The 24135-nt window shown below is 44.9% G+C and overlaps 1 protein-coding gene across 2 annotated transcripts in view; it reads left to right on the top strand.

The window, feature by feature from the left end:
- The window catches only part of SFMBT2 (Scm like with four mbt domains 2), a 115082-nt gene that overhangs the window by 1189 nt on the left and 89758 nt on the right, over nucleotides 1-24135 (top strand). For both annotated transcript variants that reach the window (XM_027679583.1, XM_027679582.1), the window contains exons 2-4: nucleotides 12709-12878; nucleotides 16981-17075; nucleotides 20450-20690. In XM_027679583.1, coding sequence (XP_027535384.1) covers nucleotides 12773-12878; nucleotides 16981-17075; nucleotides 20450-20690 — 442 coding nt within the window. In that variant the 5' untranslated portion in view covers nucleotides 12709-12772. The remainder of the gene's footprint in view (nucleotides 1-12708; nucleotides 12879-16980; nucleotides 17076-20449; nucleotides 20691-24135) is intronic.

Here is a 24135-nt window from a genome sequence, read left to right on the forward strand (position 1 = left end):
AAGTATTATTATTTTTTTTTTTTTCAAACAGGGGAGATGGGTGTGGGTTTTTTTTTTTCCCCTCCATCTTTTCCAAAGGGGAAACCCGCGGTGGAGTTGTTGGGAAGTGTTGGCGGGCGGCTGGGGCTGAGCCCCCGGCCGGGACCGGCGCTCGGAGCCGCTCCCCGGGCTGGGCACGACGGGGGGATCACGGGCGGGGCTGCGGTGCCTGTGAGATTCACCACGAGCGTGCAGGGGGTTTCTTTTTACCTCGTCGGATCGCGTTTTAGATGCTCTCATTTCTTTTTTCCCCCCATTTTTTCCCTTTTCCCTCTTTTTCTTTATTCTTCCTCTTCTTCCCCCCCCCTTTTTTTTTCTGTCCTCTTCCTTTTTTTCCACCTTTTCTTCTTTTTTTTTTAATTTTATTTTTATTTTTAATTTTTTTTAAAGTAATACCTATCGTTTTTCTGCTCTCCTGACAGACGCTTGCGCGACCTCCTTTCAAATTTACAAGGCTCACGCACATCGCGGAAAGAGTTATTTGGGGTGTGCGGGTGGGTTTCTTCTGAATCTGCGGGGGAAAGGGAACAAAAAAAAAAGCCGCTGCAAAAGGCGAGAGGGAAGGAAAAAAAAAATAAGAGAGAAAAGAGAAGAAAGCGATCAGCTCTGCCAAAATATGCGGCTCTGATCTAGACGTATTTTCCCGTAGCGCTTCCGAACTGCGGTAAATGAATATTTATAAAGCTTGTTCTCAACATGGCGGGTTTAGGTGTCTTTAAAAACTGAAAATAAACATTTAAAGAGGAGGAAAAGAGGAAAGGCGAGGTGCCGCACGCTGGGTTCAACTCTCTTTTGTTGCTCGGAGAGGTGCGCTGGTGGATTAATGCGGAGGGATGAGGATGGGATCCGTCCTCGGGGTCCTCCCCCCGCAGGACTCGGTGGTGGGAAAAGTACCGGGCATTTGTGTGTGCTGGGAAGGGACCTGCGGAGTTGGGAGCGCGGCCGATTTGCCTTTGAATGCCAAAATTGCAGACGTTCCATGAGAGAGAGGAAAAAAAAATGCCGGGAGGCAGAGCGCTTATTTATTTTGCATTAACAGTAGACAGCGTCATGGGATGAGATGTCCTGTTGGAGCTGTCAAGCCTTCCTGGGCGCAGTCATCTGGGGATGTCTGGGGTGGGTTTTTTGCTGTTGTTCAGCAGAAGCGCTGTGGAATTGCTCTGCACGGAAATTTGGGCTGCAAACAAGTGACTTTAGCAGTGCAAGCAGCGTCGCTTTTGCAGAGGGACGCTTAAAAGCCCGCAGCGAGGGAGGCGAATCGCAGCTTTAGCAAAACAAGAGAATGAGCGTGCGAGGAGTTTTCGGGGAGTTTGTGCCCTTCCCGGCTGCCTTTTCCAAATGTGTTTTCCGAGGGAGTGGAGGAGCGAGGCTGCCTCAGAGGCAGGAGAAACTCCCCTGTTCCCGTGCAGGGAGCACTTCTTTGCTGGTGTTCCGGAGTTTTTTCACCGTGGTTGTGAGGTGTTAACTTTGGAGCATCGATGTTTTGTGGCACGGGAGGCGATGGGATGCTCCCAGCGTCGCAGGCTGTCAGTGCCTGGGTAGGGATGGAGGAGCCAGGGAGGATCCTGGAGCGCGGGAAGAGCTGATCTGCCAGCCCAGTGCCCTGTGCCTCTTGAAGATGCTCCCCACCATGATTTCATTTAGCAGGAGCGCTTGGAGATACTCTTGCACACCTCAGGATGAGGTTTCCCATTCCAAAGGGGCTCTGATCCATCTTCCCACCCATTTTCCCCCTCCTTTCTCCAGCCCCTCCCAGGACCAAGCTAGCGGCTCAGGGAACTCCCATTGCAGGATGTGGTGGGGAGAGGGCAGAGGAGCAGACCTAGGGAAAATTGTGATTTCTTATCAAAATAGCAGAAAACAGCATTTATTACAAGCAGAGGGGCTTGGAAGGCATCTGTCAGACTGGTGGGACTTGGGTGGCAAAATCCAAGAGCTGCAGTGGAGTGGTGTCAGCCCGTGGGGTTTTCTGTGGGGTGGGAAGGGATGGAGCCAAAATGGGAAGGTACCTCCCCGCTCTGCCCCCATATCATGCATCTCTCCATCCCCAAATCTGCTGCCCCTTGGACAGGACAGTTTTGCTTTTAAAATCAATCTGTGCCCCTGGTGTTCTGGGGAAGAAAGTCGTGTAGCAGTGACCTGGTGTCTGAGCAGAGAAGCAGCTTCACCTGGTTGCGTGATGGGAATATGGAGTTGGAGGGAGTTTGCAAAGGTCTCTGGAGATCCCTCTGTACCTGGGGTCTCATGCCTCTTACCCCAGTTCACCTTTTTCCCCTTTGCCTTGGAGGGACCTACTTAAATATGGAAAAAGCCGCTTGAAATGGCTCTTCCCTTGCAAACTGCCCTCTCTGATGGGAGCACCTTGCTTTGTGTCAGCATTGCCTGTCTGAGGCTTTGCAGCTGACACCCAACCCCAGGTGAGGTGACCCCTTATCCCCCCACTCTTGTCTCTTTGCCATGGGACAACCACACCAGCCAAAGGGACTGTATTTATGGGACCACTTTGCTCCCATTTCCCTCAAGGAGAGGGAGGTTCTGTTGCTGCATGGAGCCCAAGCAGACCTCTCGTTCAGCACCAGTGAGGTGCAATAGGGTTAGCTCTGGTTGTACCAGGCAAACCTCCTCCGAGGAGTTTCTTCCTGCAGTAGCAGATGGGTGCTGGCCAGGATTTAGTGCAGTTTGTTTTCCCTCCCTAGAAACCTTTAGGTAAAAACAAATTTGATTTCCTTTGCTAGTGGCAAAGGAAAAGCAAGTGAGGCAGGTTTTCTCTCTGGGGTTGGGACTGTTGCCTGGGTGAGCAGGGATGCAAATGGCTTTTTTCCTCCTCTTTTTCCCCCCTCTCTCTCCAGCAGATTATTTATGAAAGGGAAGAAAATATTCTCACAAGTCTAATAAATTCAGTGCTTATAAAGGATTAGGTCCTAATAACTCCTGTGATAAGATGGAGGCTTGGTGTAATCTGTAACTAAGTGAAAATCTAAAAGCCATTTAAATAGATACAGCCAAGAGCTATCGAGAGACCAGTACACTATAAACAGCAAGGAAATACCTTTTGAATGATTTAGGGAGTGCACAGTGTAGTGGGACAGAAAATACATTATAAGCAAGATGGTATAATTTCATTTATATATTGAGAAAACATTTACAAATATTCAGCAGATGTTACATGTGGCAGAGGTGGAGAGTGTGTTTTGCACAGATGTAGGAACATCTGTAGAAGATAGTGTATAGTTATATAGCTGTGATTATGAGTGATAATTGACGGGCTGGACAGGCAGTTGATGTTTTAATGAAGCATTTATTAAAACTTTATGGCGGTGTTACTAGAAATAAAATAAACACCACAAGCGTCAACTCTTCAGGCTGGGGATGCTTTTCCCCCACCCTTGGCTTGTGCTGTGCTGAGCTGTGGCCCATGAAAGACATACATGTATTTTGAGTCACTGTTTCTGGCCTTTCAGAGCCATGGGATGCTGGCCTGATATGAGAACGTCAGTGAGGGGACATGACCTTACCTTGCTGAAGGACAGGACATGGTAGAGAAGGTGCTGCCTTGTTTCTTCAGCAGATATTAGAAAGAATTTCTAGAATGTGAGGGTGGGGAGGCCCTGGCACAGGTTACCCAGAGAAGCTGTGGCTGCCCCATCCCTGGAAGTGTTCAAGGCTGGGTTTGGACGGGGCTTGGAGCAACCTGGGATAGTGGAAGGTGTCCCATGGCAGGGGGTGGCATGAGATGATCCTTAAGGTCCCTTCCAACCCAAACCATTCTGTGCTTCTTCAAGGACCTTTTGCTGGCTAAACTCATGTTAGTGTGGGATGAGGGCATGGAGGGAATCTGAGGAGGTTTACAAGGGTGGTGCTGGTTGAAGGAGGTGGCTGGTCCCTGGTTGGGTCCGAGTGACAAAGTAAAGGAGTTGTGGAAAGCTTCAGAAGGTGAGACAAGTAGCCCAAACTTGAAGTAGAGCAGCCAGAGGTGAGTTTCTGAGGGTTCACAGAGAAAAACTAATGTGGTGACCACAGGGCCCACGTTTTAGATGACCTGAAGGTGTCAGAAGTATTTTATTACTATGAGTATTGGCACAGAGTGTATCAGCTGTGCAGCAGGGTCCTCAATGCTGAAAATTAAATGATTTTGCTATTGATTATAGTGATGCCACTTGCAAATATGAGTTTGTTCTATCATTGTAACGTGGTCCCTGATAGCAGGGTGGTTTTTTTTAGAATTAGAGTAGCCAATGGTACCTTTTCAATATTTGAAACTCATCATGTGAAACTATTGATCTTTGCATGACAGATCCTGATGAAACCAGTCAGATCCATCCTATGGGGTTTTTTTTGCCAAAAGATTCCTCTTTCCTGCATTTTCTGTGTCTAGGGTATGACTACTATAGTGATTAAAAAGGTTTGAGCTGCAAAATAGGGAAATACAGAAATAGGAGCAAAGACTCCGTCACTGGCATTTAAAAAACTCCTGAAAAAGTTTATTTTGAGATTGGCCTTTTGGAAGACCTAAACAAAGCATTCTTGGGAAAGCTGATTTGGAAAATGTGTTCACAGTTACTCCCGTTTTTATGAATCAGAAGCGTTGTTCTAAAATTAAATAGTAATAAAAAGAAAGAAAAAAACCACCCCAAGCAGTTTTTGAGAGCTGACCAAGAGATCAATTCTGAGTAGGTGTGAGGCTTAAAAAAAGGTATGTGCAGAATCTTTGCTATTTTTACTCTCACTCATGATTCTTGCTTTCATGATTAATGCTCTTAACATCACTCGGTGACTTGTGCAAGGGAGTCCTATTTTCCTGGGTAAAGTCCTGAAACCCAATTTGAATATAAGTTATTAGAAAGTGTTGCATTTATTGGCTTGGCAAGGAGGATGAATTCCCTCCACTAAAGTCCAGGAGGTGACATTATCCTTGCACCTGCAGTGTGGGAGATCAGAAAAGACAACCATAGGTTGAAGATCCTTAGAGTCTAAGGGGCCATAAGTTCCTCGTGGAGACTTCTAGGTGGAAAGCAATAGCTTTCCTGAGTGCATTAAAAATACCACTTTAAAGAAAGGACAGGAAAAAGTAATAATTAACTGTTTCTTGGAAGATGTTTTGAGCAAGGTCCGGGGTGGGAGCTCAGTGCAGGTGTAAGACCAGACTCCAAGATGCTCTGTTGGATGGGTGATGATGGGGAATTAAACCTGGATGTCCTGGAGCAGTTCACATGTTTGTTTTTTCTTAGAGAAATTGGGTGGAATTAGCCCTGTAAATATGACTTGTAGGACTCTTGAGTTAAAATGTCTTATCTTGTGGAATTTGGTTCTGGATAGACCTTGTCAGGGGTCTACTGTCTGCCCTTACATGCTTGGCAAAAAGTACAGTCCTCCTCTTCCTGCTGTTATACCAAGAAGTGGCTGGGGATGACTGTGAGGGTGGTTCTTTTTTTCTTTTTTGGCAGATCCTGTCCATCAGTGAAGCTGCCTCTGGATGTAAAGCATTGGCAGGGATGTGAGCATGTGTAGGACTAAGCCCAAGTGCTGATCAGCTGTGCTGTTTAAGTGAACCAAACACTGCCAAGACCTGAAATGTCATTTTTCCTAAAAAGTGTTGGAATCAGATGGCAGATGTTTGCTGGATTCTGGTTTGCATGTTGTGGTTTTTGGTTTTTTTTGAAAATGGCTCTGACTGCTGCAAAGACATGGAAGGCGGAACTGATTGCCCTGGACAACAGGAATTTTGACTGATGAGGGACTTTTGGATTGGGCTCTAAATTAAGTCCATGAAAACAGTGTTTTGTGTTTCCTGCTGGGTGAGTTCTATCATTTGGCTGATTGGTCCCACTCAGGGGGCCTGACTGATTGATTTGATCCATGTGGCTGGTGTTTTGAGGTGATAAGCATCAGATGATGGGGGTTGGAACAAGATGATTTTTAAGGTCCCTTCCAACTCAAACCATTCTATGATTCCGTGACTTTACCTAACAAGATGAGATGTCTCAGGATGATAAGCAGCTGTTTGTCTTCAAGCTACCCATCTAAAAGGCTTCCTGAGTTCAGCTCAGTTTAAAACACAGAGGTAGGAGAAGACCAGGGTGTTGCAGGTGGTTGCTCTGTTTTTTCTTGCAGTTCTTTTTCCTACTGTAAAGGGCACTGGGGACATTGACCCAACCTTCTTCATGTCCCTGATTCAGCTGAGAGCTACAGAAGATGCCTAATCTTAAATATGCCTTATTCCCAAGTAGTTTGTGTATGTTGGGTACTTAAAATGAGTAGAAATGCTCTACCAAAATGGGGTCAACCTCATGGAAACTGCCTGTTGAGTCATGGAGAAAGTGACAGCAACCTAGTAGGTGACAGAACACCTGGAAACAGGAAGGATTAGTATGTGATGACCTCCCTCTCCTTGATGTGTGTGCTTTGGGGAATGCTGAAGGTGGGGATGTCCGGGGTTCACAGGGGAGAAGGCAGGATACAGATGGGGCAGTAATGCCACCTTCTCCATGGTTAAAACATCCAGCTCGCTCATGAGAAGGAAAATGTAATGAAAACATGCCCTTCATTTCAGAGGTTTGATGCAGCCCTCAGTGTTGCAGGTTTTTATGTTAAGTCCATCTCTAGGTCCTGGTCCATATTTATGCATAAGACAGCCAAGAGTGGAATGTGTACCCAAGTCTGTCTGTGTGCCTGTCATCTCTCTTATTTCTTTTCTTAATACTGCAGGGCTTTTTGCTGTAAACAAGTTAAAAGTCTCTAATTAGGTTTATTTTACTTCATGTTATCTTACTGCCGTTTTTCGCTGTGTGTATCCTGAGCTCTGGAGTGTGCCAGGTAGGGAGGATGAGAAAATTGCTTTGTGAAGCAGGTTTGTCTCTGTTGGCGTAAAAAGTATGAGGCATTTGGCACCGGAGCAGGATGAGAGGAGAACAAGGACCAGCTGAGTTATGAGGGCTGTCACCACCTTGCATAAATCCCTTCTCCACCACTCATCTTCAGAAAAGTTTGGTTTCTGTCCTTTTTGGCTTTGAGCTGGACAATCCAGACCATCCCTCCTCTGGTGGTTCCCTAGTTTCCCGTTTCTTCATGTTTTCCCTCCAGGCTTAGCCATTTATTTTCTGTGCTGCTGCACAAATGCTGACTTGAAGAGCAGAAAGATCAGCCCTGCTGAGTGGCTGGAGTAGGAGGATTGGAAGGGACCTCCATGGCTTGTACAGACCATCTCTTACCCCAGGGCACAATTAACTGTACCAAGATCTGTTTCTGGACAGATCAGCATCCTAACCCCTCCAAAAAGCAAGGCTCTGTGGCCTTCCAACAATCTGTCCCACTTCTTCACCAGATTCATGATCATTGATTTCTTCTTATGCCCAGATCAAATGTCCCACCCCCCTGCAGTTTAAACCCAAGCTGCCCTCTTCGATCTGTGAAGAACGTGGAAAACAGATTATACTCTTTCCCCATTCAGCTGGTTTTTATATATTTGAATATTGTGAACATTCCTAGTTCTCCAGATTTTATGGGATTTGTTTCTTCCACCCCAGAGTACAACACAGAGCTGTTCAAAGCAGTAAATTTCCCTTAATAAAATCCTGTGGGGTCTTCAGTATGAAAGAGAAATTGTCACTTGATATAATTGAAAACATTTGGCAAGGGATGCTCTCAAATAAATAGTTAAAAAACCCCCCAGGAATTTGGAAGAAATAGTCCTTAAAAGGTTTCCAACTGGTATTTTGTCTGAGAGGAGAGACAGGCCCTTTTTCTAGGAGGTAAAACTTAGTTGATGTGTTCAATAGCCCTTTTGAGTGAGCCTCCATTGCATTGTGCAGATGCTCAGGGGTGTGAACGTTGTGGCAGGCTGCCACTAGCAGTGCATCCTAGATTGTGTCCTGCAGGGCTGAGTCCCCCTTCACCCTGCTCCACGTTGCTTGTAGTGCTGTTTCATTGGGATTTTCTGGAAAATGCCCAAGGTGAAGTCGACAATGGAGTCAGGACCTGGTCCAGCATCACCTGTCTCCTACCTTGGCAATTGCTTCAACTGCTCTGGGCCTAGGGGTCCCCATTTTACCACTTGGCCAGGTGGGTGGCATAAAAAAAAGATGTGTTCTGGAAGTAGAATGGAAGAGGGGACAACTGGATTCCTTGACTGCTTTGCAGTGATGTTTTCACTCACGGTCCTGCAAAATCTTGAAGATGGTAAAGGCTTATGGTAGGGCCTGCCTTTGGGTGGAATCAGCAGATGCATTCAACAAGAAAGTCTGCTGGGGCCACCCCATTTTCAGCTTCTCTCCAACTGGGCTGGAAAAAACCTGATTATTCAACCAGGGTCGACCTCCAGAAATGCAGTAAGCCCTGAGCTGGTCATGGACCCACCCTCCCACCAGCCACATCCCTGGTAGGGCCTCTACACCAAGGACACAGGGTTGTGCTGGCAGCCCTTACTTTTCCCTGACTTCCAGGGGAATGGTATAAGTCTATGTCAGGGCATGTTTAGATTGGATATTAGGAGAAAGTTCCTTACCCAGAGAGCGGTTGGGCACTGGAACAGGATCCCCAGGGAGGTGGTCATGGCCCAAAGCCTGACAGAGTTCAAGAAGCATTTGGACAACACTCTGGGCACTTGGTGTGATTTTAGGGATTGTCTTGTGCAGGGCCAGCAGTTGGACTTGATGATCCTTCTGGGTCCCTTCTAACCCAAAGCATTCTGTGATTCTGCAGCCCTATGATGTTGCAGTCCTTGTGCACTCATCAAGTGGCTCCTTACTGAGAGGTGGGACCATCTCAAGTCAAGGAATGTTACTAAATTTTGGAGGAGGCAGTGGGATTTCTGCTTCTCCACCATTCAGGACTCAGCATTACATTGGCATACCTGATGCACTGTCTGGGCAGGAGGTTTCAAAGCTGCAGGATCTTTTTTGCATCCTGTGTTCCAGCAGCCTGCCTTTTGTATGTCGATCCCAATTAACCAAGCATGCATTGGAGGGAGAAAGTAAGTTTTTCAGGAATAACTTTAAGGAAGGATTTGTGTGTGGGTAGGGGACCTTCCAAAGGAAGGAAAACCAGGATGGAGTCGAGAGGAGATGAGAAATGTGAAATGGTGTGAGGAAGCCAAGGCTGGCGCTCGTACAAAGAGCCAATATTGATACAATGACGAGGCAGCGCGTTGGAGATAAAGGCAGGGCTGAGACTGACAGCCGTGGGAAGAAGGAAATAAAAGAGATTCTTTATTATATTGGCTGCCTTTTTCTGCCTGTGAATTAAGAGCCTGGATCTGAATTAAATGCCAAGGGAATGGGAGCTGCGTGGGGGAAGAATCAGATCGGTTTGAACCACCACTGTGCAGAAACAATGAACAAGGGATCTGAAACCAGGGGTTCCCCCCCTCCCTGCTCTTTCAAATGCATTTCATAGTATTTTGTTTTGTGCTCCTGCCTAGTGTAATGTCACCTTGAGCCTCTTTTGGTGTTGTTTCCTATCCCCTGGTTTACAGGCTGGCAATGTGGCTTGTGGTCCTTCATTTGGTTTCCAGTGGACACACTGGTTTTCCAGTGGACTGCAGACTGACAGAGGAATTGGAGTACAGTGGTGTGTGCTGTACAGTTGTGTAATGTTGAGGATTGCGGGCCAGCCAGTGTGCTGCTGTTAAAAGTATGGCTGGGGACTCTGTTTGAAGTGTTAATTAGCAGCAATTAATAAGAAGTGAAAAATTAATACCCTATGTCAGCTTTCTTTGCTAGTTAGTTATATCAACACCAAAGCTCAGAGCTATTTTGAAGCTTGTGTTTGCATAAGAGTTTGGTTTTGTTGTCACGTAGTATTGGGAAAATCCTGAAGTCTTCTCCTACCGTAATTGGTAAACTAGTTATTCCCAAAATAAGAAGCCAAGCTTTAGCCTCTGAAAGATCCAGTTTTCTTGGGGATGTGGATGCTCTCAACATGACATTTTAAAACCAGTAAGTTGTCCGTAGCTTAAGCAAAAACTACATTAAAATAGAGTTAAAAACCAAAAATGTTGATGATGTTGCTGAGTCTGCCTAAGAGATTCTTCTTTTCCGCCTTTTAGTTGAAGTGGGTTCAAACCCAGCCCCAGATGTGGCCACCGAGGGTGGATCCCAGTCATTCTGCAGACACCTCGGGCAGGTTCCTGCTGATTTTCCCATCCATTTTCCATTTCTGATCAGGGGAAATTCCCTGATCCAGGGGAATGAGCCCCTCTTGTCTGCCCAGGTCTGGTGGCAGATCTGGGGCTTGACTGCGTAAGAAAAAGCAAATACTGTTGTTGTCTGATTGGACACCTTCAGCATTTTATCAGCTCATAACTTTGTTTTATCAGCATCACAGGAGCGTCACAAGATTCAACTACAATACCAAGAGGCTTATGTTTCTTCCTGGTATTTATATTGTTACCCTTGAGTTCTCTTTAAAATGATGGATTTGTTGTGTTTAAATTGATCTCTCTGTTTCTGTTCTTTGAATTTTTTTAGTAGACCCAGGTTACCTTCCATCATTGTCTGTTCCTAGGCAAAAATGAATACAGCTGAGTCCACCCAAGGTTTAGCTTAAGCTGACACTTCCCCTCCTCTCCCATTTAACAAGCTTGATGTAAAATCCTGATACCTAACTAATTTATTATTAATGATGTTTACGGAAGTATTCTCTACCACAGGAGAAACGTTTTTTTGACTTTCAGTAAACTGATTGCTTTGAGTTTCATAGTTAATTGAAACTTAATATACACTGGGGATGAGTGATGTGTATGTTCTGAGGTTAGCTGCACTCAGAATACTCGTAGTATATAATACACTTAATTCATTAGCAAGTCTCATGTCAACGAAGAATAAAGATGAAGTGCTGTAGTGGTCATTGCAGTGGAGAAGGGATGATTATTATTTGTGGAGTGCTCAAAGTGTACTGTGCACTTTATGAAAAGACCAACAACCGTATTGCTCTGAGCTGATATATGATCTCAATTTTTAAAATTTTTTTTAACTTTCCTTAGCAGGTTCCTTTGGGGTGGGGAGCACAAATTGCTGATGGAGGGATTGTATCACCTGCCTTGGTAATTTGCTTCCACCAGGGATGCTTTGTGCGCACCCGTGGTTTGATTGCAGTTGTGATTGCTCCAGCAGACAGTCCCACCATGGTCCAGTTAATGGATATCACACTTAGACTTGACATGCTTCTCATCTTTTTCAGTTCCTCCTTACAGCTGCTCACACACGTGCATTTCTTCTTTAAAATTGTCATTGGAACGGCCTTAAAAACCAGGAATGAAAAATCTACGACAGAACACTCTCCTTCTTTCTGTTTTATAACCACCATATCCAGTCTTCTAGAATATGCCTCCAGAGTAGTAAAAGTTGAAAAAATCCCATAATATTTTTACAGTCTTATTACTCCTGCTTTGCCTGGCCTCGGGCAGTAAACTTTTTTCCTACTTTTAGTCACACTTCTTGTCGAGTATTTGACGCTGGTGCTGCCATCACAGTCCTCTCTGCCGTGCAGGTCTTGGAGGCATCCACTAATAAGCAGGACCAGTCTTCCACATTGGATATTCTGGTCACACACCTTCCCTACTCTCTGTCTTTGCTTTAGCATACCTTGTGTGAATAGCTGGCTCCCTCTGTGCCCATAATCCCAGCTCTTGGTTTCTCTTTTTCAGTCCTGCTCTGACACCTCATAATTTATCGCCATCTCGGAGAGTTTTTACTGAAAAGCTCACTTTGGAGTTCTTTTTAATCTACTCCTAAAGGTGTATCCTGGGGTATTGCTTGTCTGGTGGCTTACTGTAGCTAGAAATACAGTTCTCATTTAGCCTGGTGTGTGATGTAAGATCTGGTAAGCCTGTATGCCCTTTCTCATATAATTTTTCATTTTTGTGTGTTTTTATTCCACTTTGTGTTTACTAGGGTCATTACTTCTGGAAGAATCTCCTCTGCCAACATAACCCAATTTAAAATGAGTTAGTATTTGCTACCCTGCATGTCATTAACTGGTATAGTTACTTTAGGTCCATCTTCATTCAATAAACAGTTGCAGCCAGCACTGTTTCACTAGGATATTTGCATTTTACCTGCTGAATTTTGTTTTCTAGAGTTATTCCAGTTGCTCCCAAGTATTTTCTCTTCTGTGTTTCTTCTGTTTCATTATCAGAAATCTCCCCCTTTGGAGGTTTGAATATTTGTGGAGCAGGAGATACATCTCACACAGTGTTAGCCATCAGAAAGTTGTAAGCCAAGGGCTAGACTTGCTGGAGGGTGGTTGAGTTGACATTTCCTGCCTTTTTTTTTTTTTGGCAAGGGTTGTGCCACCCTGTGGGCTGGTCCTTCTCTCTCTGTTGGTGGTACTGGGAGCAGGAGTGAACTTTGGGATGTGAAGCCTGTGGATGCTGTTTATTGCCTTGTTATCTTCTCTGTTGTTATTATTATTATTGCTGTTATGATATTATTGCCACTAAGATCCTTTGTTGTGGTTTTCATCCAGCTCTAGGGCCAGCTTGGAGATGAGAGCGGGATCAAAGGCTTACAGTCAGTGAATTACTGAATTGTTTAGGTTGGAAAAGACCTCTAAGATCATAAAGTCCAACTGTATCAAGATGGGATAACATGAAAACCACTAGGAAAGGCTGAGGGAAGGGATTGGTGTAGGTAGAACAAACCACTCATTGTTCCTTTCTCTTCTTTCTTATAGCTTGTCCTCCAGGCACTCCCTGCTGCAGGATGAATTAGGAAGGCAAAGCCTCTTCCTCTGAACCATGGAGACGAGGGCATCTTTCATTGCCACCATGAGAGAGACCCAGCATCTCTCCCCGGAGAAGGGTCAGAGCCCAGCAAATGGCAACAGGGAGCAGTTTGATTCAGGTGAGCTCCTCGTCACCCCCTTGGGTTGTTGTCACTGTTGCAGCCCTCCGGCTGTGACTTTGGGTTGAGTTGCCATTTGGAGCTTCCTGTGTGTCCCCACTGAGGATGAAGAGGAGATGGGGCAGAGGAGAACATCTCAATCCTGGTAGCTCATGTGATGCAGACTCCTCTCTTTAAGCAGGATTCGTGTCTTGCAGCCTGATTTAGTCACCACTGGATCCATTTTTATCCATGGGAGGGTGGTAGGAGCCTCTAGGATGAGATTCAACTGTAGACACTGGTTTGGGATGAGAAGAACTGGTTGGTGGTACCCGAATTTCTTTGAGAATATGGGTCTTGGTGACTCTTCCATGGCCATGCTGGAGGTTTGTTGTTGATCAGGTGCTTGTGTGTCCCTCCCTCTGCACACTTGGTGTGTTAACTACTAAAACATTTCAGTTCTCTGTTCACTCAAAGAGTCATGAATGTATCTTTGTGCTATAAATAAGATGTCTAAGCAATTTGCTACAAATGTGTTCTCCTTCATTGAAGCCTGCGAAAAATCCACGTTTCTGGAGCCACAGGTTTTAGGTCTTTTTTCCCCTTTATTTCCCATAGCCAAACATCCTGGGGAGCTGGTAACAGCTGGAACAGTTGCATTTTTATAGTGTCAATGGATGAGCACTTTAAAGCCATTGAGAGGCTCACAGATAATGACTTGTTGATTTTATTTGCCATCCTGGGCTTGCTTATACATTCCCGTATTGTGAGCCAGCCAGCCTTGACTCTTTCATTAAGAAAAAGCTCTGGACCTAAGTACCAATAATTGGAAAAGGAGGTGATATGTAAAATAGGTCTAAGGCCAAATTTATCACCTTTCAGGGTGTCCTCTGCTCCTCAGCAGTTGGGCATTTCTGATGGATGAGGAGATTTGTGTGCAGTCCTATTACATGTATGGGTGGTGCTGGGTCCTGTGGGCTGGTCTCATCCCTGGGCCAGGCTGTCTCTGCTCTGGCTTCCCCCCCCTTACAGATTTCTAGCAGGGAACAAAGTCCATTACAAGAAAAACATTTTGGAAACATACAGTCCCTTCAAAATTCTTTGTGATGAAATGAAGCAAAATAAACCACTGATGCTGTGATGAATGAGTGCTCTGACATTATTTTTACAGACCTTGTAAAAGTAATTTCCTGATAAAGTCTGCAGATAAAACACAACAGAGAAGCCAGGCGGGTGATGTGTCAGAGAGAAATGAGCTGACAGGGAGGGAAGGCTGCAGCTCTCACTCTGCCTCCCCTCTGGGTCTTGAAGTCTCTCTGTTTGGGTTTAGAAAGGAGGGATCTGGGTGATATTTTTTTGAACAGGTGCTGTTGTGAGTTTTGCTGGACTGCCTGGGGATGAACCTGCCGGTGGGGCTGTGGGAACAGTGGGGCCAGTGAGTCTCTCTGTGTTGGTGTGTGGCAGAGTAGGTCAGGGTTAATGAGGTCATGAAGTACAGGAGGACTTGATGCATCCATAAATAGCATCTTTATGGTAACATTATTAAAAAGCTATTGCTGAATTCTGGAGAAGACTTGGACTCCCTGGGAGACATCACTCCTTGTAAGGGCCGGAGATTATACACTGAACTGAGTAAAAATCTCTGCCCCCACTGCTCTGTGGAATGGCTTCCTCCCATAAGACTGATGAGGAAGGCTGGAGAAAAGGAGACACTTGCCTTGACTCACACAGCAGGTTAGAGCAAAAACAGGAATAAAAACTGAGACTATACAAAGAGCATCATGGCATGAGGGAAATGGCTCATGCTCTGAAATAGAAGTACCTGAACAGAAGGAAAGAGAGCCCAGGACTGCCCTGGAAGTCATAGAATCACAGAATTTTTCAGATTGGAAAAGCCCTCTAAGATCATCAAGTCCAACCATTAACCCAGCACTGCCAAGGCCACCACTAAACCATGTCCCCAAGTGCCACATCTGCATGTTTTTTGAATGTCTCCACCACTGCCCTGGGCAGCCTGTTCCAAATGTCCTGTTGATGTCAGGATCCTGAGGTGAGGATGTCCTTGGGGTTATTGAGCAGCCCATCCCAACACCACATACACAGATGGATGCAGGAGTAGGGAGCAACCAGGCAGAGGGGATGATGCACTTTAAGCTTTTCATATCAAATGCTTTTGACTTTTAGTGGGATGGGGATTGTTTATGCTCAGGGTAAAAAGTTGCTTAAGCAATTTTAAGCCTGGAATGGATAAGCATATCTGCACATCTACTGAGGGACTAACATACTTGATTTTAGAGGCTCAGCCTTTGAAATCTCTGCACCTGGCTCTTCTCTGTAACATTAACTCCACAGGGTAGGAGGCCTTGAGGCTGAAAAATATCCCTGTTCATCTAAATTGCTTGCCTGCATGATACAGAATTTTTGCACCAAGCTCCTACCTTATGGTTAAGTTGTGGCTTATTGTTCAGTCAAGGTTGAACAAACCCCTCATTTTGGATCAAATATCTCAAGTAGAGCCAGCTTCTGTGCCTGAAGGTTTTTGCAATGATTGCAGAAAACTAAAACAAAGCCCAGTCTTTATTCTGTGCTGAATTTGTCTATTTTTGTGTTGTAATCATGGGGTTGGGTTACTTCTTGTCTTGCTGAGTCGAGGAGTCATCTGGTAGCCACTTTATCACTGGAGTTAAGTGTTCATTTACATCTTCATATTTAATCAGGTTATTTGAGTTTGATGCAGCAGTGTGGAAGTGTTTAATAGCATTGACAGCTCAGCTCTCTGCTTTGGACTCCCAAACTGTTTACCCTCCACCAGCTCTGTCTCAAAAAACTGTCTTCTGATCCCTTTTTTTCCCCTCATCTATGTATGCCTGGCGCCATAGGCAGCAAATAAAAACCTATGTCTTCCCCTTTTAATAATGAGAGACTCCCCTTGCACAGCATAATTTTCTGGTCCTGAAAACTAGAGACCTGTAGCAATAATTGCAATAAATTAACCCTGCCTTTTTCTTCATAAAACTGTCTGGGGAGGGTTCTTAATTCAGTTTGTCATGAGTCACTTTAATTACATCATGACCACGCTGATGAATGTTTGGGCAGGTAAAGGGTCTTGCAGAGTTTGCCTGATAAATGCTTATTGCAAAGAGCTCATTGCTAGACTGTAAATATTTTTGCTCTGGGGATGAAACTGGGCTTGCTAGATTGCTTGGGAACAAAATGAAGACAATCAGATTTGGCTGATTTTCTGTAAGTGAAAGAAGATTTATTTTTAATTATTGCTCTCTGTGTGTTTCAGCAATGGTTTGGGGCCTTGGCTCTGCTCCATGCAGTTATAAAGAAAGAAATAAGAGAAAGAGGAGTCATGTCAAGTCCCTCCCTGTGGGGAAGGATCATGTGGGGCAGGAGTGGGATGGGGAGGCATGATGCAGAGCCCCAAGTCTGGAATGGGACAAGAACAAGTGCAGGGAGCAAGAAGGCAGTAGTGGTCCGGTGAGGGGTGCTGGGGGATTTGGGGAAAAGCATTTAGGGGAGGAGGGAGGCATGGGGACCTTGTCTGGGATTTATGAGTGGAGAGATGCTGAGGAAGGAGAGAAAGGATGGCAGAACTGAAAATTGGGCTCCCCAGCCCCAAGGATTGGGGTGTTTGTTCCACTTGTTGCTCGGCCAACAGAAGCAACTTCTCGTATTATCACCAGGGCACTGCTGTAGTTAACAGTACTGGGTGACCCACTTTTGGGGCACAAGCAAGGTCACTGCACCCTTGTGATAATGGGCAGGCAGCCACCTCCCTTGCAGCAAGAGAGTCATCAAATACTAAATAAAAGAGCAGAAGTGCCTATTGCAGTGTATGACAGTTTTGTTCCCCCACTGCTATGAAAGCAGAGTCATTTCTGATCTCAGTGTTGGCTGCTAAAGTCCCAAAGTCAGCTGAAAGCATAGCAAGAGCTGGTCAAAACATAGATCTTTTAAGGCAAGCTTTCTGTTTTCCCTTCTGTTGATGTTTATACTGGTTGCTATTCTCACCCTGAACTCTTTGACATAACTTTTGCCTTCTTTGGCTGTGTTTTAGGCTGCTTTTCTTTCTTTCATTCTTTTTCTTTTTTTTTTTTTTTTTGCCTTTGCACAGATGAGGGCTCCAGCATTGAGGATGCAGACTTCAACTGGGACGAATTCCTGGAGGAAACAGGAGCCAGTGCTGCTCCCCACACCTCCTTCAAACACGTACGTGCTTTGCCTGAGCCTCATGGGTGTTCCCTGGGTGCCTTCTTCTGGTTTTCAGGGGGTCCCTGGAGAACTGAAGTGGGGTCAGACCATTTTGGGGAGAAATCATCCCTCCACATATGTGGCAACCTGCATGGGAATAACCCCCCCAGCTGGTGTTAGGTGACCTTGGTGTGTTTGCAGTCACAGCTCAGAGCTCTGTCTGTGCCACTTCCTTGTAATCTGCCTTTTGTTGAAATTTTTAATTTTTGAGGGCTTGTATTGCTCTCCTTTTGCTTATAATGCACTCATTTCATTTTTTTCTCTTCATTTATTTCCTCTTCTGCATTTATTGCTGTCCATCCCAACCAGTAGAGATACATCTCACAAGAGTTGTCCTATTTCTCCAAAGCTCCTTTTAATGCATGATTTATTGACTAGCAGGGTCACTCAGCCCTAGAGTACAGCATGGCCTGCAGGAAGCCATCTTTCAGCCTCTTGCCTGGAGATGATGTCTCAGAAGTGTGAGAACCAGGTTCTTGGGCAGGTGGTGCTTTTCCTGGGTGAACACGGATCATGCAGACAGCTGTGGTAGTTACAGTGTGGTCTGTGGCTCTGGTCTGTTTTAGCACAAGCAGCATTTGAAGTCTCTGAAATGTTTACTGATGGAGAATCCTTTGAGGAAAGGATTCTGTCTCCAAGCAGAGCCCATCAAGGATCTTGTTGTTTGAGACCAATTTCTCCATCCGCCACTACTTGTTTAACATCTTCTATTCCACGTTTGTGATGTCACATGAGGACATGGGACAGAAACTAAACTGATTTTTGACTTCTTCATCGCAGTCAAGGGTGTGCTCATGTGGCCAAACTGGTAGATTTTCCAGGACATCTTTGTCATTCAGCTAAAAGACTGTGCTGTAAGAGATGTTGAGGCCTACTGGGAAGGTGCTGTGATGCCTTCAACTGAATGAAGCCATGACAAGTCCTGGTGGTTCTCTGTCCTCAGCTGCAAATCCCATGAAGATGGTGCTGTTCATCCTCCCAACTGACCCGTCAGATGTGGAAAGCGGCCTTACTCTGTGTCTCCTGTCTGGCAGAGATGTCCTCTGGGGACAGTGTATTTGGGCTGCAGTGAGAGGGAACTTTCCTGAAGGACCTGTTGCTGCTTTAAGAGAAGTCTTCGTTTGGGTGTCTGCTGTCATGCCGTTAATCACAGAGTTATGGAACGGCTGGGGTTGGAAGGGACATCTGGAGATCATCTAGTCCAACCACCCTTGTCTCCAAGTGATTTTGTGCCTTATTTTGTAGGGCTAAGGAGCTGCAGGGATGAAAAACCTTTCCTTCATCTAGATCTGAAAAAATTATATATTCCTCTATCCCTGTTTTGAGTTCATTGTAACAACAGTGGAGTACTGCAGGATGAAGGACCATAATTCTCTATGCTGGAGAATTACAGGCAATGCTTATTGTAGAGTTTATTCTTGATCCAGCAGCTGTCTGGAGTGAGCATCTTGTCCCAGTTTTCTGCTCCAGGCCCAAACCAGAAACTTTTGTGCTTCATGAAGGCCTTAAAGATGTCTTCAGGTGCATGGAGATGCCCAAGTCATCCTGCTGATCCCGCTGACTGCAGGAGCACCTCAATCCCAGGACTGTTGAAATGAGATGATAACTTAGTTGTGAGAACAGTCCTTGGTGACTATGCTTCACAGTCTGAAAAATGATCCTCCAAAAGACCTGAGCTGACCAGGAATCTGAAAGCTGTCAGAGATTCTGTTATCTGTCTGTTTGATTCTGCTCTTCATGTGATTTCCAGTCATGAGTCCCTTGCCTCCAGAATACCTCATTGATGGTATGGTGACCACAAAGAGAAAAAACTACTGATGAATCACTCTCTGCAGTTATCAGGCTTGGGTGCTTTGAGTCTGTACTGGGAGGAGAGGAGTCTCCTGGGAGGCCAGGAGATCTAGTCTGTAGTGGAGGGGACCAGGAGATCCAATTTGTACTGGGGCACGGGACAATCTGTACCCTGGGTTATTTATGAGGACCCTGAGCACCACAAGAGCCAAGATCCGATCTTATCAGTAAGTGAAGCAGTTAAAAAGACCTTCTTCAGTCTTAGGCCATCTCCAAATGTCCCTTTCAACTGTTCTGTGACTCCAGGTATCGATGCTGCTGGAAGTGCCTACGCAAGTAAAGGCACATGGAGTGCTACTCCCTGCAAATAATAAATGGGTTTGGCTGGGCAGCCCTTGGGTAAGAAGCTGGAGTGGGATGAGTGAGGGAGCACTGCTCACATGCCAAAGGAGTGTTTTTTCAGCAGCTTGTCATCCCCAAGTCTGTGAAATCCTCAGTTCACCAAGTAGACCATGTTACACTTATCATGAGTAAAAGAGGCATTTAAACCTGTCATTTAAATGAGAAGTTAACCAGAGACAGGCTTATCCAGATTTACAGTTTCTCTTGTTTCAGTATCAGATAAGATTCTAATAAACCTGTAAAGAAGCTGTCCTTAAACATCTTGTAGGGAGTGAAAGGCTACATTTTGCATGGTTTTCTGAAGACAAGGCTGGCACCTGAACCAGTGAATTGGCATCCACCACTTCTTTACCAACAACAGGTAGAGACATCCCACTGGCCCTTGGAACACAAGTTATGCTGTTCCTACAGCAGGCCCTGCAGTATCCCAAAAGAGATGCACTGTCATCTCCAGTGTCCTAAGGCAAGTTACATGTGACCTGTCACTGCTTAGGTAAATGGAAGTGACATCTTCATCAGGTGGCAGGACAGTGACCTAAACAATTTACTTTTTTGCAGTGATGGGTCATAGCTCATTTACCAGGGTGCTGGGAGAGTGAATTAGTTGAGGCTTGAGCTGCTGCAGATGGGTTCAGTGAAAACTCTTGGTCTGCCTGGTAGAGCATTCAGCCCTTGATGCTTGTCAAGCCTCAAGAGATCCTTCAGTGTTGCTGTATGACTGGTTATTGTAGTTGGGCTTAACTCCTAGAGGTGCTTCATACCTGCCTTTCTACCTTGCATGTGTCCAGTGATTTGCCTGATGGAGCTGTGCAGTGGGAAACAATCTCTCATTTGAGTTGTATCACCTTTCTCCCAGGAATTTGTGAGATTTAGGAAATGAAGATGGGTTCTGCTCCTCTCTTAGATGTAGTGCACCTGGAATGACTCTTTGGAGCATGTGGGACCTTTCATGATGGGGTATGTGCCAGTGAAGTAGGAATGGAACTTCTTAGACAGATTGTGAAGGAGGTGGTTCAATTAAGAAGCAAAATCAACTCATATCCTATCCTAGAGCTGCACTTTAAGGGCAGCATTATCAGGGGAGGGGCCTCTCCCTGCAAAGAAGCAAAGGTAACACCACGCCTTTCTCATTTTGCAAGGTTGAAATCAGCCTTCAAAGCAGTTTCCAACCAGGGATGAAATTAGAAGTGGCCAACAAGAGCAATCCAGACACATACTGGGTGGCTACGATCATCACAACATGTGGACAGCTCTTGCTGCTTCGTTACTGCGGCTACGGGGACGACCGCAGGGCAGACTTCTGGTGTGACGTGATGACAGCAGATCTGCACCCCGTGGGCTGGTGTACGCAGAACAACAAGGTCCTGATGCCTCCAGATGGTGAGTTCTGGCTGTTTTGGTAATCTCCAGATCTCCAGTTCGTCTGGGGTGGGTATTCCAGACCCTCAGCTGGTGTTGGGTGGTGCAGTCAGGGTCATGTCCCCACGGGTCAGTGGGTGATTCAGTTTGCCAGTCAACCTCTAGCAAAGGTGTTTTTGCCCTAGTTGGTGACAACAGAAGGCGATTCTGTAGGAAGTGTTGTCTTAACAAGGAAACTTACTGCTAAACTGCAAAGCTGTGATTTTCACTTAGTGGAGAAAACTGTCCTGTTCTTGTAGAAAGGAGGGATGAAACTCAGAGTGAGAACAAACTAAAATAAGCAAGATTAGTTTGGGTGTGACCAAAATCAGAAGTTGGCTGTGCACTCAGTTTAAAACCTTCCATTGCCAGATTCTGGCAGCTTTTAATTCCAGTGGTAGATACACATGATTAAAGGTAGCAAAATTCGGTCATTATAGGTTAGGGCATGTCCTGATTGTCAGGTCTTAGGTGCACAAAAATTGAAGGCAAGAGCTGTAGGTTATTAAATGCCCCATGTGGAGCGGTTTGTTAATAATACAATTTGATCCCCAGTGTGTAAGAATATATATATGTTTTATATATGTATGTATATATGTACTATGTACACCACCAGAGCAGCTGTGTATCCTTACTACTACATAGCTCCAAGCAGAGGCATATTGTCAGTGTTTCTGGTAAGTATTCCTGCCATATATCCCATTTATTCTGGATCAAGGGAAGAAGAGATGAATATTTAGCCTCCAGCTTGTGCATACATAAACGAAAAGTCTCATTTAAGGATTCTGCTGCTGAAGTTACTCTTTTTCTTCCTGTTACATGTGAGCATTGAAAACAGTGCATGTGCCATGTGGGATTTCTTCTGGTGTTAGTGTTGCCCGACTTCCCACTGAAGTGAGCTGTAGACACAGTCTTTGAATCAGAGCTGACATTCCTGCCTTGTGTACGCCCAAATCTGAGCTAAACTTACTTTTTTTCCCTGGTCTGTGTGTTTTGAATAAACACAAGATTGATTGTTTAAAAAAAAAAAAAAAGTCCTGAAGATAAATATGGCTGAGAAATCTCTTGGCTTAGCACCAGTAAATCAAGCTGATGTGAGAGGGGTGAGGTATTTTATTTTATGGGTCTCTTAAAGTACATTTTATTATGTGGATTATAATCAACGTTACCCGAAAGGTGTACAGTGCTACAAACTAAATCTGGAAATGTGAGGGTCAAGGGGGTAAGAGATCTTATCGAATGTCATAATAGAAAATAACGATTACCTTATAACCGGAGGCAACTGCTTTTCATGGATATGTTGGAATTTGCCCTTTGGGTCGTGGCTACTTTGTGTGAATTGTCTTGCTTGAATGACTGCAAGTGTGTAATATGTCCCTTCTCCTCTGGATGGGTGATGTAACTGTACACCGGGGTCTTAAATTTGGGCAACTGCCCAGTTGGTTTTTGTTTTTGTTTTTTTTTTTTTCACCCACTCCCGTTCTCAGTGAATAAACTCTGTTGAATATATCTTAGTATAGTTTTCAGAAAGAATAAATTAAATGCACAGGTTGTTATTTCAAAAGAGATTTAATCATTTAAGAATTGGGTTCGTATTTTGGAATGAGGCATCTAAAATGCCCAAGATGATTTAAGCCTTCAGGACTGAGAGAATCATAGCATCTGTGCCTTAGTAAAAGAGAAACTGATGTTCTCTATGAACTCTGTGGAGATTTTTTTACCTTTTTACCATTGCACACTATTTTGTTGTCAGACTTCTGGCAGAAACAAAAACCAGCTTCAAGTTGCGTGGGCCCGTTTCCAAAGGGACTGATTCTGCACATCTTGATTACTGTGAAGGTATCTGTTGGCAGGACCATGCAGACAGTGTGGCCAGGGCTGGTTATCTGTCATTAGGGTTTGATTTTAATCAGGAGCTGAAGGCTTTGGTTAAAAAGCAGATCTGCCAAGAAGGACTTGTTTAACGGCCAGAACGACAGCGCTGGGACAATGCTCTGTTTCTGCTTACGGATCAGATCGGACTGATCAGTGCTTGACTTACAAATGTGATGCCAGACAAGAATGGTGGAGTGATGGGACAAAGAATCTCATTAGGTGGGAGAGAGATACGGGGAAAATGGGCTGGCTCAGTTTAGCAAATCAATAGAACTTGATTTAATGTCCAGCACACACAGAGCTTCTAAGGGGCAGCTGCCAAATAATTATTGTTTATGATCCCAATAGAAGGAAGTCGTTTAATCTGCAGACTGCTACATGATTATTTATTGGGTGATGTCAGTGTTGCATCACAGTGTCTGTGGCCTGTGAGGAGAATGTCAAGTCACATTGTGTCCTCCCGTGGTGGTGCAGTACACTAGATCAGGACTGCTCAAGCAAAATACTGGAATTGGCAATAAAATGTATTGGCTTATGGAGGGATGGTGTGTGAGTGCATGTGCGCCTGAGAGCTTCACCCTCCGCCCCCTCCTTCTCCTCCACAGGAAATCAAAGGAGTAAAATTGTAGTTACTTCAAGCTTTGCCATTAATTATGTTTTTCTCATTACAAATCGGTGTGTAATTTGAATTGCAAACTCAACTATCCTGGCAGAATAGATCTGTTTACCATTCAAAGCAAAATGAAAATTATTTAAATTAGTTAATATAGAATTCATTTGAATGAATTGGATGTTTATTCATGAACTAGCTGAGGAAAGTGTGAAGCTGTCCTTATGGTCTGTAGCTTTGGCACTGATCAGCTCTAATGTCACGTCCTGGGACAGAGATTTCTTTTTTATTGCATATTAACTGTGGTGTAAGCAGTGGGTAACTACTGCCTGATGTAGCTGAGTGTGAAATTTTCATCCTTTCTGACAAGGCCCTTCAGCAGTTGTAATTTGTATTAGGAAGGACAACCTGCTTCATAGTTCACTGACGGTGGCAAGGCTGTGGTGATATGGTAGGATTTGTTTTCTGCACTACAGGGTTGTGGGATATAATACAGATCTTTCCATCAGTTAGTTAAAATTTCCCCTTATATCAGCCTGCATGGGAACAGGGACGGCATTAATCCCCTCCTATGTCTTACCCAAACGCTGTCTTCCTCCTCAGCACAGAGCTGATGCGGTTGTTCGTCAACATCCTTCAACCCTTGCGACATTTTACCCATTGAGCATTAAAAATTTAAGCCTGACTAAACTTTCCCTGACTGGCAATTCCTTTAACTGTGAAAGGAAAAGAGGCCTCTTGCCTCCTTTAGCCTGTTATTTCCACGTGCTGTTTCCCTTTGTTGATGACAGTTGAGTTCATGAACACATTTACCATCGGGTGCACGAGCAGCGTGGAGAACCTGACAAGCGTAGTAGTTAAATTATGCATCGTGAACCACGAGGAGAACAGGAACGTCTCGTGATTGACACGTGGGTGTTTTTGTACAGATTGCAGATTTAC

The sequence above is a fragment of the Neopelma chrysocephalum genome, unplaced genomic scaffold (genome assembly GCF_003984885.1).
Source record: "Neopelma chrysocephalum unplaced genomic scaffold, ASM398488v2 Primary Assembly neopelma1_45, whole genome shotgun sequence".
In the NCBI taxonomy this organism is placed as follows: domain Eukaryota; kingdom Metazoa; phylum Chordata; class Aves; order Passeriformes; family Pipridae; genus Neopelma; species Neopelma chrysocephalum.